Raw genomic sequence first — 20280 nt, 5'->3', positions numbered from 1 at the left:
GTGTGTATGTTTACATGCATGTATGTAGAGAGTAAGAGGGTAGGGGAGGAAGTTTTAAGGAATTGACTCATGCATTTGTTGGGGCTGGGAACTCTGAAATCCACAGGACATACCAGCAGTCTGGAAATTCTGGCAACAGTTGATGCTAAGTCTAAAGGCAGTCTTTCTTTCCTCTTTGGAGGACCTAATTCTTTTTTTCTTAAGGCCTTCAACTGGTAGAATGAGGACATATAGAGGATAATCTGCTTTACTCAAAGTCTACTGATAGAAATGTTAACTGCATCTGAAAAATACCTTCACGGAAACATCTAAACTAGTGTTTGACCAAACAACTGGACACCATATAGCCTAGCTAAATTGATACAATAAAATTAACAATTACAGGTACTATTGATATTTGATTCTTTGCTTTATAGTAAGTTGTAGAATGATAGATACCTTGGGCTTTTCAAAAGCCTTTCCAAAGGTATTTAAGTTAGCACCTCTTCCCAGTTGTTATGTTAATGGAAAAAAATCCCCACACATTTCCATTGCCCTCCCCTCCTTTATTTAGAACTATTAGACTGTAGATTAAGACAACTACAAAAGTGGAAACTTGAAAAGCAATCTCCTCAAGTCAACTTAGAAGTGGTCAGCAGACAGTGGCCTACCAGATGGTCCAGTCCTAGCTCCCTAAATGCGAGAAAGTATCATTCCTTTCTCTGTTACCATAGCTCTGCCTCCTCTTGACTCTTGATGCTGTGGTGTTTTCTCCTGGCTATCCATTATCACCTACCAATTCAGTCTAATTCCTGACCAAATTCTTATATCACTCACACATTCTTTGAGATCTTTAGACCTAGTTATTTGATAAACTTATTAATTATAAATGATTAATATTTTTCATCATATTTGTACTTAAATAAGGATACCTATATATCTCAAATCTATAAGTATGTAAAATAATAAGGGATTTTAAAATAGATATATGCAAGGCTTTTCTGTATGTTCTTTGGGAGTCAGGTACTCTGTATGGAAATGACATGTTATTATTTCCCGTTAATACCCCTTCTCCCCTCTCCCATTTATGGAATAGCCATTTTTGGAAATAGAAAATTCTGTATTAATATAGATGAGAAGGCCTGGATTATATAAGGCTTCCTTACGTATAATCTTCAAGCTTAAAGGCCTTTAAGACATTATCCAGTATGTGGACTTCCAAAGTATAATATCCGAAGCACCTTAAAAGGATGGTATTTTATCTTGTTTCTCCCACATCCACTCCTGTTTTCAAGGAATTAAGTTCTGTCACATACTAACAATTCCGTCCAGTGCTTAATGAAGCTCAGTGCAGAGAATTTTTCCTAATGTTTATTGCAAACATGCTAAAATAGTCAGGCAAACTTAGCATCAGTTGAAAGCATCTGACTGGCATGTTGTTAGTGCTGTAAAGGTTTATGAGGCTCTACTCCAGCCAAGGGTGTATAGTTAATTAATGATGTTCCCTACCAGCACTGGTAAAGGAGCAGGCTAAACTACTGATTTGTTTTTATTGGTCTTGATTGCTCCAAGATATCTGTTTCCCAGAATGTCTTACTCTACAAACAGGTATAAATACACATATTTGTACTTAAATTTTGTATGAGTTCAATTTAGATGATGGCGCAACTTGGTAGCTCTGCCTTTTGTTAGAGTGTCTGATTTAGTGCAAATATTATTAAAATAAAAAATAATTGACAAATTTATCAAATATAAAAATATAGAGAGAACAAAAATCAGTACACAACAGTTACAAGAATAAGTTGCCAAATTTACTGAGATTCGATTTTAAGATACCTAATCATATACGTAAGTACGCATGTGTAAAATTTATCTTCTCAGGGAATTCTGGCTCTTTGGAGGAAGGCAAAGTGTACATCCATTAAGTAAGATACCAGAATTTGGTAGTAGAACAAGCCAGCTTGGACTCAGATCCCAGCTCTGCCGCTTACTGTCTGAAACACTAGGCAAGGTATATAACCACTTAACAATTTTCTACTTTTCGTCTATAAAATTAGGTATGTAATACCTGTTTCATGATAGTGTTGCTATTATCTGTGAGATAATGTATAGGAAAAAACTTCGTACTCTATAAAATTTTTCTGATAAGGAGAATAAATATGGTAGAAGTTCAGAAAGTAAGTAGGTCTGGCTGGGCTAATCTCAGTTTGTGATACGTGTAGTTTCAATAGTAAAGTAGTTGTTTTTTAAACCCTGAGCACAAAATTGATATCATTCACAGACCCTACCACCTCACCAGTGGTCACATAATTGGTGGATTTCCTGCATCCTCCTAGTTTTTTCCTTCACTTTGTTCCCAGTCAAGATTTCTCTCCTGTTGTATATTATTTTTGCCACTCTTAACCACCACCTTAACTCCCTTATGCCTTTGTCTTCATGTTACATCTACCTTTTAATTTCTTATCTTAGAACAGTCCTATTTATTTTCTCCACTTTTCCACCCTAAAAATGCGCTGCCCTTTATTTGTAGCCACTAGTCACACGTGGCTTTGTAAATTTAAATTAAGCAAAAGTAAATCTAAAAATTCAGTTCCTGAGTCATACCAGTCAAATTTCAAGATCTCAAACACGCATATGCGGGACAGTGCAGATATATAACATTTCCATCATGCAGAAAATTCTTTTAGAAAGCCTTTCCCTAAATGTTTAACATGGCAGGAGAATATTATACCCATGTATTTTGATGCCATTGTATTGTCTCCAATCTCAGCTGAACCTGTAGTATCAGTTGACGTGCTTTTCTGTGATCCATTTGGGCTTCCATTTCCTAAAGCAGTTATTTTAAATTATCACCACTCTACTCAACTTATTCCTTTTTCCCTTAGTAGATGGCCTTTCTCCTGCAGCAAAGAGGAAATTGCTGTTACAAGAAGCTTAACTTCCTCTCCTTACCCCCATTTATGCACCTCTCCTTATCTCCTTTTCTCTTGTCTCAGAGATGTGTCCCTTTTTTCTATGACTAGTTCAGTTTTACAAATGTTTATTGGGTATCTCCTGTGTCCCAGACACATTCTTAGTTACTTAAGGTACAGCCATGCACAAAACAGAAAAATAAAAATTCCCTGCTGTCATGGAGCTTACCTTCTAGTGAGAAAAGACAGACAGCAAATAAAGTAACCATTTTAGTATATTAGAAGATGTAAGTATTATGGAGAAATATAAAACCTGGTAGGAAGTGTTAGCTAGAACAGAAAAATGGAAAGGCACTAAAGTGAAAGCATTCAAAGAACATCAAGGAGACAGCTATACAGAGATTAGTAGGAAATGAAGTAAGAAAGATAATGAAGATAGATTTAAGTAGGACTTTGTAGGCTGTTACAAAGACTTTTATTTTTTTGTTTTGGTTGAGATTGGAGTGGAAACCTTTGGAGAGTTTTGAGCAGAGGAGTGATGTGATAAAACTTCTTTTACCTCAGATAATTTAAAACACAGGCGTAGAGTAGTAAAATGGATTTCCATGTATCTGTCATCCAGGTTTAACAATTACCAATTCTTGGCCAGTATTTTTCATCTTATTGCCCCTCATGTATTATTTTTAAAAATAGATCCCACATATTAATATTTCATCACCAAATGTTTCTCTTTATGTTTGTATATACATGCATAAATTTCAGTGTCTATGTAGTCAGTTCTAATTATTCATAGTAGTTATGTTCTAAAAAGTTACAAGTTCTCAGCAACATCAGGAATGATAGAATATCACATGTTGACTAGTTTGCTTTGTTGTGCATTATGCAACTACCAGGCTTACAACAGTAACGTTGCCACCAACAGTATAATTATTGAAAACAGTCTAAATTTTTTGTTACAGTTCTTTTTATCTTTGGTATATATGCCGCTAAAGATACACTCATTCAGTTTTTTTGTGTGTGTTAGTCTTGAAATTGTTCCTCTTTGGGCCTTGCAGTATAAAAGACAAATCCCTGTCCTAGTGCTCTGAAATTCCATCTTCACAGATACATTGTGTTCCATTTACTGCATCTTAAACCTGTTCCTCTTTGTTGTTTTTCTTTTCCTTCATTATATAAATGAACTCAAATTACCTGCATTCTAATAAAAAATAGAAAGGGTCTCTAATCCCACCTATTCTGTCTTACCTCCTTAGCTTTATAGACAGACTTGTAAATATAGTTTGACTTTTTATACCTATATTTTCTAACCTCCCAGTAGAATCTCCAGTTATTGCAGCCCAGCTTCTACTTCCACCTCTACAAAACTAATGTTAAGATCACTAATAATCTCTTAAATATCAAATAGATTATTCCAGTCCCCATTCCTATCCTGCTGAACCATTGCACTTAACACTGTGGGCCACTATCTTGGAAGTTCTTTTATTCTTACTGATTCTGTAACATCTTTTTTTCAGGTTTCCCTTCTCTTTATCAGTCCTCCTTCTGGTTATTTCTTTCTGTAATTTTAATGATGGGTGATTTCCCGGTCTTCCTTTTTGGGGTCTTCTCTTTTCAGCTCAAAGCAGTGTCATATTTCCAGTGCTTTCACTATCATTTAAAAACCCTGTCTTCTGAATCTATGTAACTCTAGTCCAAACCTCCTTGCTACATTATCATTTATTTAATATCTGTTTATTTAGCAGATGTGCCAGGCACTGTTCAAGTAAAAACATTCCTTTCCCCTTGGAGCTTAAGTTGTAGAAGAGGCACAGTAGGTAATAAATATATAATAGTAAGTAAATGCACAGTATGATAGACAGTTTACTGCTAAGACAAAAGGAAAAAGTAAAGCAAGATAAGAGCAGTTTGGAATGGAGAGGGGAGAGGCAGGTTAAAGTGTTACATTAAATAAGGTGGTCACAGTGGATGTCATTGAGAAGGTGAAACCTTATTTTCTACCGCCTCCCATGCTGACTTTCAGCACTCAAACCTTGTCTTTCTTCCTAATCATTCTGTATCTTGCCTAACAGCATACCCATATCTATCCCATTTTGTCACTCAAATCAACATCTGGGAATGTTTTAGGTTCCTCTCTTGCTCTTATTTATTTGCCTCCAAAAATTGCTGATTTTGCTGCCTTAACATTACATATGTCCATCCCGTCTTCTCATCTCCATTGTAAGGCTTCCATTTTCACCTAGCTGGACTATTACAGAGCTATCCAAATAGGATCCTGAAGTCTTTCTGCTCACCTACTCCCCTGTCATCATTCAATCCATACCATTATACTTAGGGTTCTCCACATAGGCCATATTGTTTCATCTGTCTATGCCTGCACATGCATTTCAGTGTCTTGAAAGCCCTTCTTTTCTGCTAAACCATAGCCTAATAGGTGCCCTTGCATTTTTGAAATTTCAGCTTAAAAATTTAGGTAACCATGCTTTTCTCAAGTCCCAACTCATATATCTCCTTTCCTGATATACCTTTTCTGATACACAAAACTAGATTACCTTTCCCCACCATCTTTATCTCACCTCTGTGCCCTATGTAAAACTCTGTTTAATCTGTATTAACGTGATTTGTTAGTCTCTGTCCTACAGGCTGTAAGAGCCTCAAGGGAAGAAATCTTACATGCCAGTCTCTTAGCATAGTAATTTATACCTGGTATTAAAAAATTTTGTTGAATGAAATACATTGTAATATGTTTTACTCAAAAGAGGAGCTCTTAGTCCCATATTCAGAGGCTGTTTCAAACATAATTCCAACAAATTGTCTAATATGGTTTCTTCTCCTATAGCATATGGAAAGTCAAACCAATAGTTGTAAAAAGTGTGATGATGGTAGATTGGTAGGTTGATAGCACAAGAGGTTACAAAAGAACCTAAAGCATATTTACAGCTCAATTTTTGTGTTTCTGGGATAGTTTAATATAGAGGGAAAACACTGTCAGTCGATAATTACGACTCATAATAATCAATAATGATGATAACCACGAGTGTTGATGAAAAGCTTAAATTGTGTTTAGTATGTTATTTAATGAAAAAACTCTAGAACTATTTTCATAATCAGTAGGTTTTTGATAAATTTTCCTATTCCTGTAAGTTATCTTTAAAAACTCCCATTTTTTAGTTACAGAAACTAATAAGCGGTTAACATGTCTCACTCAGTTTATGTTCTCTTTCTTTTTTTCTAATTAGATTTTTTAGGGAAATTAAACTTAACCTTTCAGGAATTGCAAAACAATTATCGGAAATCATTGTGAAGTACAGTATGCATACTACCTTCCTTAATGCTAATAGATAATTAAGATGTTCTTATATTATGATACTTTGGGGTTAAAGTTTTAGCTCCTTCCTTTTTTCTAAATAGCCTAACACATTTCTCATGTATTTGCATATACTCTACATAGACTCAGTGAGGGGAACAGATGGGCTTAAATTGGGGGTCATATGATAAAATCTAAGTCACTTGGCAGATGCAAGTCTGACAGGTTATAGGACTTGTTGATTATTTCAATTGTGACTGGACTGTATTAATTTTTTCTGAGAAAAGAGAAGTATGGTGTAATAGTTCTCAAGTTTATAGGTTTATCATTTCCATAGCAGTGTATTGGAGATTGTGAAAATCAGCTCCAGAAAGTGTGTAGTGTGGGCTTTTGTTTTTGTTTTTAATTGCAGTATAGTCAGTTAAAAATGTGTCAATTTCTGGTGCACAGCTAATGTCTCTGTCATGCATGTATATATATACATATATATATGTATGTATATATATACACATACACACAGGTATATTCATTTTCATATTCTTTTTCATTAAAGGTTATTATAAGATATTGAATATAGCTCTGTGCTATACAGAAGAAATTTGTTTTTTTATCTTTTTATATATAGTTGGTGCGGTTTTAAGTTTGGGATTGGATTTTTGCATTTTACATATATGTATTTTTAAAAATCTGGGGGTGGGGAGAGGTAATTAGGTTTTTATTATTTTTTTTAGTGGAGATACTGGGGTTTGAAACAAGGACCTTGTGTGTGCTAGGCATGCACTCTACCACTAAGCTATACCCTCCCCCACTACATTTTATATTTTTAAAATGACTTCACTCTGTGATCAGAACAGTTTTTGACACAATTGTGTGTATACTCCACCTCAGTTTATTATTATTAGTTTGTACCTAGAAATTATTTTAGTAGAATACTTTACAAAAAATATTATGCAGTCATACATAATTTTATTTCCTTCTTAGGTTGAGCTCCCTTTCTCCCTCTTCGCAAGGGAGGATGAGATTGCCATTAGTGGAGTGCTCATCCATGACAAGGAAATTGGGGTTTTTTTGTTTTATTTTCTTAAATTGTGCTATTCTGAAAGAATATTTTCAGTTGCTACTTTGGAAAACATTAAACAGTTCCCAGGCCTTCCTGAGTTTGTTCAGTTGTAAGTTTGAGGAAACTGCCGTTAGTAAATTGTGGTTGGCAGATGCTGTAAGCAGGTGACTCAATAAGTTGAACTCATGATGACTCAACTGTGTAAAAACCATACTGATAAATAGCTTGAAAGAATAATTGCCTTCCAGACTTTTGAACTGCCGTAAAAAGTTCAAAACTATTATTAAAGGTACCACAGAGAATATTAACATGCGGCTTTAGAAGGAAACACATTTTCCTTCAAGTGGTTTTAAAAGTTTTATTTAATTGTTCTGATTTTTTGCTCTGTGGTAATTCTGAGAGGACACTTATTAGCAAGTTGTATTTAAAAATGCAGAAATATTACAGGTCTGCATAAAGTTTATTTAAGAGAATATTTTTGAAAAGTCAGTTTCATTCAGTTAGGACACTAGAAGAGAAACCCAAATGATGTTGTTTTTAATTAATATGGTAAGAATATTTACCTTTTTATTAAACCTTTATAACTGAACAAATAAAAATAAAGCGAGATAAGTAGTCATTTTTTATCAATTGTTGTAGTAGGACATGTATATTAATATAGTATATTTCATTCCAAAACCCTATTTGGAATTTAATAAATTTATTATATCTAATAAATTATTGTGTTTGTTGTTGATGATATACATTCCAAATTTTGTAATAACATATTCTTGTGAACTGATTTTAAACAGACACTATTTTCTATATTTAACAGTAAAGTAATTTGGTTAATTGGGTTTCCTTTCACTTACTGTGATCGTGTTACTAATACCATAAGTAAAATACTGAAAACCAAGCAAAAGAGATTCAGATTTTTAATTCTGCCAGTGCATGGATTGGAAAAAGGTTTTGTGGAAACGGCTTTGACATTATGCAGACCCTTGCTTATTTGTCTTCCAGTCGAGTGATTTGGGATGAATTACCTAATCTCTGAATATGTTTCACTGTCTGTAAAATGAAGAGGATAATATCAAACTAGCAAACGGGTTGTTAGGATTAGATGAGGTTAGCATTTGTGAAAGTGCTTCTCTTCTGTCAGTTATATTTTTTAATTTTTTATCATTTACACTAAGTGAATATGCTTACTCTTAAATAGATATTTTTTAAAGGCTGAAAATAGATTTGTTCCATTAATCATACATAGTCAATTTAGGTTATATTTAAGCTATATTGCAGCCAAAGGATACTGCTAATCTAGGATAATTGAAGAGTCGTAATTAATGCCACCAATCCAGAGTCTTTAAATACTGGCTTTGTAATGTTTTAAGGAATAAGCAAATAAGACTTACTGGCTTATGACTTACTTCATCATATTAGCTTCATTTTAGTTAAATTGGAGTTGAGTTGCACAACCTGAGTGTTGAAGGTGCTTTTTTTCAAAGGTGTCAATATAGACATAAGCTTTGAAGAGTAAAGGGACAGGTGGCCCACGATACATAAAATAAGGAATCTTTCCATGAATAGTTGGAAGCCAATAAAGTTTGGTTCCGTGTTTATTTCGTCATTTTTCTTAAGTTATATTGGTGAAATGCTTATTAAAACAGGCATTTAATCATCCATTAGTATCTGAAATGCCACAAGAAATAGAAAATATGATCTGTTTTACATGGTGCTAAGTTACCTTTTTACAATAGTTAGTTACTTGCATGTGTGTGTTCTTGTTTGCTTTTTTCTTTGAAAGTTCACCATCAAATGTGTGGTAAAATGTCTATGTACAACAATCTCTCAATTAGTAGGGGGAAAATGTTTTTCCTCTAGCTCAAGTGAAATTTGGATTTTATGATCTAATATTTATCAAAAATGTATTAATACAATTAAAAGGTTTTTTTTTAAATAAGTAGCATAGTTTTTAAAGACATTAGTTGAGTCATACTTGGTATAATTGATGACATATTAATAGCAATATATTAAATAACCCATTCTTTTTGTAGGCTTTTAACTCTATTTTTAGTAAGTAAAAATTTGAGTAGCAACATGTCAAAAGGTTTTTTATTTTTAGTGATTTTTATAAAATCAGAATGTTAAGAGAATATTTTCAAGTTTGTTGATATCAACAAAATTCCCAAACCAGCTAAATTTCTATGGAGTATACTCCCTACTTAACCATCAAGTTATCCTGTAGTCTTTTCTTATTCAAATGGAGTTTCTTCAGATGGAACTCTAATTTATAACCAAGGAAATCGGTATTAATATGAACAAATTGTCGGCATTCTTTTGCATTTCAAAAATAGTTTAATATCTTTTTCTCTTTATAAATGAAACTTGCTCATTGCAAAATAAAAACTTTCAGAAGACATAAAATTATAATACAGTTAGCTAAAGAAACCAAAGTTAATACTTAGTATATATTTTGCATATCTATCTTGATTTTATACATATACACAATATAACATACATACACACCCTTATAGTCTTTTTTTTAACATTTTTTATTGATTTATAATCATTTTACAATGTTGTGTCAAATTCCAGTGTTCAGCACAATTTTTCAGTCATTCATGGACATATACACATTGTCACATTTTTTTCTCTGAGTTATCATAACATTTTGTGTATATTTCCCTGTGCTATACAGTGTAATCTTGTTTATCTATTCTACAAGTTTGAAATCCCAGTCTATCCCTTCCCACCCTCCCCCCCCCCCCCCCCCCCCGGCAACCACAAGTCTGTATTCTCTGTCTGTGAGTCTATTTCTGTCCTGTATTTCCTTATAGTCTTTTTAATAGTAATGAAACACATCACTCTATTCTTATTCTGTAATCTATTTTTTTTGTCTGTGTCATTAGCTTCTTTCTATGTCTGTAAGTTTATGTCTACATAATCATTTTTCTTGACTATTGTATGGGTGTATGATAGACTAAAAACGTTTTTCTATTTTAAAACATACAGAGAGTCTGTTCTTATACATGCATTAATGTGTTTTGTTATTTATTAGACTCCTCAAAAGTTAAATGTTGGGTGGAAGAATATGTATTTTAAGATATAGAAACTATGAAAAATCTCCTATTTACAAGATCTCAAACTAAAATGACAAGAATTTTGAGAAAAATAGTTTTGGAGTAGATTGTTCAAAGCTTATGCAGATTTTTCACAAGAGTACTAGCATAAAAAATAGTAATCCTGTAAAAATACTAGACTTAAAAGACATGTTATATTTCTAATAAATAAAGTTAGGTAAATATAGAACCATATTTTTAAGAAAAAGGGAAAGGTTGCTTGATATTAGGAATGTGTAATGAAGAGTTGAGATTCTTGAATTATGGGGTTAAAAGCAAAAAGAAGATTGGGGCAGTCTAGTCAATATGAACTTGTCAGTCAGCGTGCAGTTACATTAAGAATAAAGTGGGATGGATGGCTGTTATGTCTGGTACTGTGTTCAGCTTTATTTCTATATTTGGTATTCAGCTACTCATACTAAGAAGCGCAAAAATAAATAAAATAAATGGTATATGGACCAGTATTCTGTGTTACAGTGACATTATTCACCTATTCTCTCCACGTCCTTGTGAGCTAAAACGAGTTGCAGAAACACCCAGTGTTTCGGAATAGGATATGTAGTCAAAACTACCTTTCTGAAAAGGTTTTTTTCTCTCCCACAGACAGTGTCATACATTTTTTAACTTTTCCAGTCTGATCAGCAGAAGGACTGGAACATATTTAAATTCTATGGTTCTTGAATAATGGTAAGATAGAACTCACCCCCCCCCCCGCCTCCGCCAAGTGTTTGTTTGTTTTAATGTGGATAAATAAAGGCTCCAATACTCTTGAATATAAAATATTGATGTTTGGTTTCTATACAGGGTATCACGTAGATCCTGAATAATTATAATGATTCAAAATTCTGTCTAAAACTCAAATTTTTAGCAATGATGGTAAATGTGGAGATTTTTAGGTTTTATCATAATGTATTATGAAGGATCAAGTTACCAAAATTGACAACACAAGATTCAGAATTATATTAGGGACATTTTAGAAACAGCATAGCATTATATGGTAGAGAATATAACATAAAATATTTGAAAAATATTGTTCATTTCTCCTGGTAGTATTTGGAGACAATTTTGTGGCAGAATGTGATGGTACGTTTTCCTCCTCTTCAAGCCTAATCGGTTTGTTTTTCAGAGTGTCACAAGGTCAGCCCTTGGAGGAAGTAGAGAAGCAAAGAATTACTCTTATTTGTCTCCATGTTTGGATCCTCCCCTCACGTGGGTGTGTGTGTGTGTGTGTTTTAGTGCATATCTGTGTACCTTAGGAGACAATATAAATGAGATTGTTAAATTACCTTTTCATGGAGAAAACACAGTGTTTCAGTCTTTTCTCCTTTTCATGGAGAAAACACAGTGTTTCAGTCTTTAACCAGAGATTTTATATAAATGTGTACCTCATGTTTATAATCCTATAAACCACCATTGCAAATACAACTCAAAACTCCAATTGTATTTACAGTTCATCACTTTAGTTTTCTATTTTTGTTTCTAAGTAGAAAGAAGACTCTAATGCTAAGAATATTATTTGAAAGCATATATTTAAGAATTACAAAAGATTAAAATATTGGAGTTTCCTTTTTTCCTTGTACAACTGAATCATTTTTAACCAATAAAAAATCCTAAACATCATTCAAATTTTCAGAACATCACTCCCATTTCTAGAATTATTCCCATTAGTAGTATTAAGTGAAAATAGAATTTCATTATACTGACTACTATTTACATAATTTCTATTAAGAAATTAGATTTTTCTCATGTGATTTCAAAATATGAATAATTTAGAAGGAATGAGCATTTATTGTTTCCTTGATTATGTAAAAGAAGAAAGAATAATTTATCAGCAATATAAAACATTAAGCCTGTTTCCTCTTCCTGCCTTTTTTTTTTTTTTTTTTAATATTAATGGAAGTACTGGGATAGAACCCAGGACCTCATGCATGCTAAGCACTTGCTCTACCACTGAGCTATACCCTCCACCCCTTCCTGCCTTTTGAATCTATAATTTTGTTTCTGAAAGATAGAAATTCTACTGCTTTTGTTTAAATCATAGTCTGGATTCTAGGCTTCTGAATTACCCCAAATTAACCAGGAATTATGAAATTTTATATACACAGAATTTAATAATATATTGCTTTTAATTAAGTAAAATATTTTAATATGTTTGTCTTTAAAAGATTGTACAGAGAAGTTTAAAAATTAATCTCTGATGTTCTTAATAAATCAGATATATGAAACATACGATTAACGTTGGAACACTGTCTTTGGAAAATTTCTTCTTTTCCAATTAGTGTACCTGTTTTTACCCTTCTGCGGAGTTCAGAGAAGTGGATGGTACCAAACTCTGTATATAATGAATATAATTTTCACTGACCAAAAGGAGTAAATCTTATCTTTCAAAGTGGATAATTTTTTTCCAATAAAATCAAATACATCATTATATTTGGAAAACTAAACGTGTTACAGGAGTGTATGAGAGAAAGTCATTTACTTGAGAAAACCTTAAAAGATGATTTATCTTAAATTTTTTTTTCTTTAATAATGAAAAGGATTTGGTTATTGATTCATTTTCCTGTGCTCATGAATATGCAGCAATTTATGGAAATAGAGTTTGGAGTCACAATCAATTTGCCATCTAGTTGCTTTGCATTGCATTGATTGGAAGTTTTTGGTCTTCCTTTATACCAATTTATTTGTTGTTTTAAATCATGGATAGGCAACTGTGACCACAGGCCAAATCAAACCTGCCTCCTGGTTTTTATAAGGCCTTTTACATTTTTTAACAGTTGAAAAAAACTCAAGAATAATATGTCATGACACCTGAACAATCTGTGAAATTCAGATTTCGTATAATGCCAATAGATAAAGTTTATTGGAACACAGCCATACCCATTCATTTATATATTGTTTATGATACTGTTTGGCTGGTTTTGATGTTAAAGTAGCAGAGCTGAGTCATAATGATGGAGATAGCGTGATTCTCAAACCCTAATATATTTACTCCCTTTCAAGGAAAAGTTTGCCAGGTCTTGTTTTAAATCATGAAAATACATGGACGCCCTCAATGATGGCTGCATTTAATTAAACTGCAGATGGTTTAGACAACTGTGCTTTTTGAAGACCTCTGTAGTAACTCTGTCCAGTAAGTCCTTAGTAACAAAGTGGGTTCTTTTATGAGTTACACAAGAATTGATATGGTAGCAATTGGTGTCACTCTTGATCTGTGTGGACTTAACATTCATGTTCTTAACTGTTGGCTAGCAACCCCAGGGCTGTAAGGACAAGCAGTCATTTGTAGTTTTGCCGAAGCATGAATTTAAATTATGACTGTGGCAGAGTGGTGTGGCAAAGCATGTTCAATCACCTAACCTGACATTCAGAATACAAATAGTTACTTATATGATAACTCTTATAAAATACAATCAAGTATGAGTTTTATAGGAGAATGTATGTAATATAATGGGATTTAAGATGTCATCACAAAGGTCAAGGACTTTATTGCAGGAGAAAAAACTTCTGTTACTAAGCCACACTCAGTATCAGGTTGAAAGCAGGCATTAGGTCATTTCTTTCAGCAATTGTTCAAAGGGAGAGAAATTGTTCCAGTTTTATATTTCTTCAGTCCTAAAATGAAAGTGCTATTCTAGACATCAGGTAAAGACTTTAGAGCAAATCTCTTAAAATTATTAAGCCAGTCAATTTAGTCATCCAGATAGAAACTTAACAACTGGTATACTATAACTTAATTCATGCCTCTGCTGGCTCTTGGGTCAGTAGTTAAATCCAGAATATGTGTAACATAAAGAAAATATTTGGTGAACTAGTAAGCACTTTGTTATGGTAAAACAAATGGATTCTTTATTATCTTAGAAAATGTTACATATATTTTGAGCAGTGTCATAATATTGCTATTAAATCTAGTCAGGCATATCTGAATATGTTAGTGCCGTGATCTAATTTTTTTATACTATTGTAATTGTTACTATTTTCCTTTGAACTTGAATGAAATAGAGAATTGCTTGAAAATTAGGTTAGTACAGTAACCTTACTGTCACAGTACAGATTTTAACCTGACTTTAATTTTTATCTTTTGAGGACTGCTTTTTAAAAAAAAAAGTTATCATATTCTTCTGTACACAGGGGAAGAAGTCTGCGTTTTGATCATCTCAAATAGTAATTCAGGGAGGTGTTTACCTAGAAATTCAGCATTTGGGAGTTTGTAGGTCATGACTGAGTTATATTGCCAAAACGATTGTCTTTTCTTTTAAGCTTTCTGATCATAGAATTGCATGAGTTTAACATTCTAATTCTGTTCTCTTTGATGAGTATTAGGCTATTGCTATAGGCAGAATTTCACATAACCAATGTGAGATATTCACACAAAGATAACTTCCACCTAATGTTCTTTAGTTCTTTGCTTTTTGACCCATTCTGACTTAAGATAATCTAACATTTCATTTCTTCCATATAATATAAACAAATCTGTTAAATTTTGAAAGGCAGTGACAGTAAGCAGTCCTTTTCATTGTACTAATTCAGTCCTTTCTCAGGCCTGAAAAGGAAAAAGACAGAGAGAGAAAGAGAGTAGATGAAAAGAGCCTGAGCTCTAGAGTCACAGAACTAGATTCAAAATTATAACTATGGACCTCTCTGGGTATAACGTGTGAAAGGGATGTAATCTCAGTTTTACAGAATTGTTAGAAAAATTGGTAAGTATGGAAAGCACCCAGCGTGGTATCTGCCATAGTATATGCGCAGTCATGTTAGCTATTTTTCTATTATTATTTGCATTAAGGTGCCCAACTAATGTTCAGTTAAACCTGACTTCTGTCTTTGCAAAAGGAGGAAAAGCACAGCACAGAAGTGAACAATAAATACAGTCCACAACCTCACTTGAGACATTGTTAAGAACTTTTCCATGTTTTCTGTGTAAATTTCTAGTAAAGCAAGTCTTGCTGAAGTGATTTTTTTTCCCCAGTTAATCATTTGCTGAAAGTTATAACTAGCAGTGTAATACATTGGATAGTTAATGGAGAAAAGAAGTTTCACAGAGGGTACTATTGCTTCACTGTGTTGGAGTTAAAGAATACATATTTTAGTTATACAATATGAAAATTGTGTGTGGGGTAACTGCTATAGTTAATGAATGATGAAGTACTGTGCAGGTGAATTGTTTTTTAATCTCAAGCTCAAGGCACAGCTGAGGTTCTTTGTTAGTCAGCTGCATTCTGTGAAAGATAGTGAACATTCATAATCAGTTTTTAATGACAGATGCTTTTCTCTGTAAATCTGCATTATAGCCTTTATCTGATTTTTAGCACTTTCACAGCATTGTTCAGATCAATGAATACAGGCTACCTGCTAGCTACTCATAAGAGCTTTGGTCATTTATCCTTTTGTGAGCCTCTTTAAAATGGAAACGATGACTACAACTCAGCAGAAATACCTGTAATTTACAAAGTACTATATACATAGAGAAAGGCTTCAGCAACAATATGACTATCATAATCAGGCAATGTATTCGGATAATTTTTATGGGTTTTAATTAATTTTGTGATGCATGTCCTCCAATACCAGGGTTAATTCAGAATTGAATGTGTTAAGAAAACTAGTTTCTTAATTTTTTAAAATATTAATATAAAAACATACTCACAAATATAAGAGATATTAGGAACCCTGCTTTATAGATGGGGAAATTGATACATAGGAATTTGAACTTATATTAAATCATTTTAGTATATAGGCTGAAATTACTCATTTTTAATGGTATGCTTTTTTCCCCTCGGAATGAATGGGTCATTGTTGACAAGATTCTTGTTGTCTAATGATCTTAGAAATGTAAATCATTATTTTAACCTGTCATAAATTTTAAGCACATAAATTTTATATCTCAATAGTTTTAGTTATAAAATTTCACTACAGGGAACTGGTTTTACAGATCACACCTGTACTTACTGTCTACACAACACTGTCTACACAGTGCTGGCAGTGCTGCTTTAAAAGCAGTTTATATTCCCCCCCCCCAACTTATAATTATTGCTTGGGAGCAAGAGACCATAGTAAACATTGTATAATTCAGCTGTGACACCCATGTGATTGTGTGATTTTCTAGACAAGTACCCATCTTCTTTGTGCCAGTTAAATATCTAGAAAAAAAGTGAAAAGAACAATTGTAATAAAGGTAGGTGTTTAAACTAGAGAAGATTCAGGGCTCTGGAAACAAAACCAGAATTAAAATGTTTGAAGGACTATCAGGTAGGAAAGTGACTAGACTTGTGTTTGACTCCAAGGAATTAAGCTTCAATCTGTGTATGGAAGTCAAAGTGAGGAAGATTTTAAAAGAAGTTGATGTCTGTCAGAATTGTCTGGAAATGGTAATGGTTTTCCTTGGGAAATGGAAAGTATCCTGTGTTTTGTCTGTCATAGACTAGACTGTTAACCGGTGTGCATCAAGAGGGTTAGAGTCTGCATTCCCCATGGTACTGTCTGTTCCTAAAATAATGAGATTAACTAAGTGTGCAGTGTATTAAAGTGGAGTGGAGAAAAAGGATTGCTTGGAAGTTTCTTTACAAAAAGAAAGACATGTCATAGTCTTTTTTCCCCCCCAAAAAAGACAAATTTTACCTACTTTTTGTGTAACACTTTTCCACTCTACTATTTCTTCTAAAGTGGCATTTTCTGTAAATTTTCCAAGAAACAAGATTGCTAACTTTAAAGGCCTTCACTTTGGTTTGTTGGTATTCACTAGATATAAACAAAAGTATTTACCACGGTATTATTTCAAAAATACAGAATAGTCTCTTGCTTAAAGCAGTGATGAGATGAAAAGAAAAGCACTTTACTTGGATAAACTCTGGAGCAGAAGAGTGAAGTCTGATCTGCTTGATTGGGGATCTTCTTTGTACTCTTCAGTCACTTTTTGGCTTTCCCAAATTGCCAGATTATTTTTATTCACCAGATAAAATTCCCTTCATTTAGCTCCTTTCTATTCACTGGTTTCCATGATCTGCTAGTCCACTTTTAAAAGGGCCGCCAAATTGACAGTGCTGCTTTGTTGTTCTTCCCAGCTCTACTCTAGGGCTCCTGCCGCTGATCTCAAATGCAGGAGCAGCAGAGGTGCTTTGAGAGAAAGAGAACAGAATGTCAAAGAGTCCAGCGGGGGACCAACAGATTGTGGGAAACCATGTGACTGTGTGATTCACATCTCCAAGGAGAGAGAACCGGTTGTTTCTGTGTCTAGATCCACCCTGTTATGAGGATAATACCATCAATAATGTAATTTTAATTGCCTGGATGCTTTGACACTGGCTTGAAAAAATAAAACTTTTAGCAGTGAAGTTACTGGTCAGATGAGTTTGAGTAGAACTGAATTTGATGGCATTTAAATCAAGACAGTGGATAATGACTTAACAGATTAAAACTAATGTTTTAGGCATTATGGGGAGAGGGTAACTCATCTATGTATATGTGTGTTATGAGTAAAATATTCAGTTCCATTTGTTTGCTACCAACGTTATATGACCTGAAGCTATTTGGTTTGTGTATTGCTTCTAACAGTGAAATCCTTAAATAGATGACTTATGTAAGTCTTACAGTTAGAAAACACAGTAAATTTCAATTTTTGTCTTAAGACATTGTTGTCAAAGATCAAATTTTATGGATTAATTTCTTAGGCTCTGTTGTTAGGTTATTGATAATGAACTATAACTTACAATTTGCGTTTTTGCATACATTTAGATCAAGAAATTTTCTTCAGTCATTAGAACATATAGGAGGGAAAGTTGGTATCATTAATGTTAGGACAGCATAACATGGACCTTTCTTTTAATCTGTAATTCTAGGACGACATAGACAGCCTAAACCCAGTTCTCAGGGACAACGCGCAACTTCAGGAAGAAGTGAAAGTCTGGGTAAAGGAACAAAAAGTTCAGGAGATTTTTATGCAAGGTAACTGTTTTGAAGTTATGCATTAACTTTTTTTTGAAACTGGGCAATTTCTCATGTTTGGTTTTGGTTGTTCAATTATACGCAATATAAATAGAAGACCCAGTCTAGTATTTTGAGTTACATACAGTCCAGGGAAAATAATAGCAAAATCAGAATAATTTTGATAGGAAGTTGGTAACTTCTCCAGTTTACTAATTTGAACTAAATGCCTGCAGTGAGATTATAACCACACAGGTGTTTTGTTGATAGGAAACTTTCCATATTACAGAATGCTTTAGGTGTGTCCTTCCTGAAGAAGGAAGCATTGTTTGCTGTGGAGAGTTGCCCAAAGCCACAGTTGATTTCCTTTGAAGAATGCTGTTGGTATCTGATAAAAGTGGCCTGTTTCGATCTGCCTTCCTCAGCAGTGACCATAATGCTAGTCTTAGTTTTGTTTCCGTTTTTTAGTAAGTTACAAGTTTGTCTTCAAACCAGTGAGATTTTATGATTTTTAGTGATTTCTTTTCCTGTCAATAAAATCATATATTGTAAATGTAAGCATTTTGTGAAATTGAACTGAAACTGGAACAATATAACATGAAGTATCAATATTTTGTTGAATGTTTTTTAAAAGGAATTTTACTGTTAAATTCCCATGTTTATCTCAGGCTCAACTTCCATGCCATTTAATTCAAGCATTAATTGAGATAATCTCAAAGTTGTGACTGTTTCGCTTTGTGTGGGTTTTTACAGCAGCTAATCATCTACTTATTAAATTCTTCTTAGGCTAAATATGTTTTAAACTTATAAAATGGAGAATTTGAAACATACACAGAAATAGAACCTATCAGTTAACTTCCACGTGCCTGTCTCCCAATTCCAACAACTGTAGAACTTGGTGGATTCTGCCTCACCCATACTCCCATTTACTTCCATCAGTTATCAGACATTGCTATGTTCTATTTTTAGACTAAGCCACCATACCATTATTTCACCATTATTATGCTGAAAAATTAAGTTTCTTAATGCCAGACACTGAATAGTCAGGTTCAGATTACCATTTCATAAGTGGCTTCAGTGATTTTTCACAATATTGATTTTTATTTTATTTATTTTTGATCCAAGATCCAAAAAGTATCCACAAATTGGTTGATATTACCTGTCTCTTTTTTCCTTTCCTTCCCTTTCAATTTACTTATTTATTGACGAAACCAGGCTGTTACTTTTAAAGTAACTTTTGGTTTCCTTGTCATATTCTTAGAGGTGAAAAGATTAAGGCAGTCGTCCCTTTCCATCCTAAGCAGAATTATGTGAGGCTGACTCCAAATCGTGTTTGGTGGTAGGAACGAGGCAGTTAAGATGGTATGCTGATGAGAATTGAAAATTGGTCATATTTGGAGTTACGCTATAAGCTTTTGCTACATTATATTCAGAAAAAGTAATTTAGAGTTTTTCTGCCATAGTTGGAAATTCTAAGGCTAGAATTTATATAATTGATTACAGCTATGAATGTTTAATTTACAGGTGATATGGAATACTTTCTACAGATGTGTTAATTGATTTATATTTTAGGCTAATATTGCATAGATTTTTAAAACTGGCAAATAAAGATTAAACCATTAGTTGGTATGTTAAATGTCTTAGAAATGTGGAAGAAAAGACATCAACCTAGGAACCAGAAAAATAAATTCAGTCCTAGCTCTTTCACTTGAAAGTTTATTTAACCTATCAACCTCACTTTCTTAATGTTACAAACAGGAAAACGATACCTAAGAGTTTGAGAAGATTAAATAACCATTTACAAATTTTGAAATTATCTTATAAATTGTTAATGTATAATACTGTCATTAAGGTACATAACCCCCCTACCTTTACCCCATGCAGTTCTTATTAAACTTTCAGTGTTTGATATTTTGGTACCTATAAATTGAAAACATTTTTATTTCTATTTTCTCTTTTAAAATATTTAAACATATACAGATATTCATCTTTTATTACTTAATCCTTCCCTGTTTT

General features: G+C 33.2%; 1 protein-coding gene across 10 annotated transcripts in view; it reads left to right on the top strand.

Annotated features, from left to right (window-relative positions):
- JMJD1C (jumonji domain containing 1C) overlaps positions 1–20280 on the top strand; it is a 257660-nt gene that overhangs the window by 198404 nt on the left and 38976 nt on the right. For 9 of the 10 annotated variants that reach the window (XM_032491485.1, XM_032491484.1, XM_032491483.1 and 6 more), the window contains one exon: positions 18180–18285. In XM_032491485.1, the coding sequence (XP_032347376.1) occupies positions 18279–18285 (7 nt within the window). In that variant the 5' untranslated portion in view covers positions 18180–18278. Of the gene's footprint in view, positions 1–17405; positions 17614–18179; positions 18286–20280 lie in introns of those variants that run through there. The other variant, XM_032491486.1, reaches the window with a different exon arrangement.

Source organism: Camelus ferus, chromosome 11 (assembly GCF_009834535.1).
Source record: "Camelus ferus isolate YT-003-E chromosome 11, BCGSAC_Cfer_1.0, whole genome shotgun sequence".
Lineage (NCBI taxonomy): Eukaryota > Metazoa > Chordata > Mammalia > Artiodactyla > Camelidae > Camelus > Camelus ferus.
This window is presented reverse-complemented; position numbering and strand designations above follow the sequence as displayed.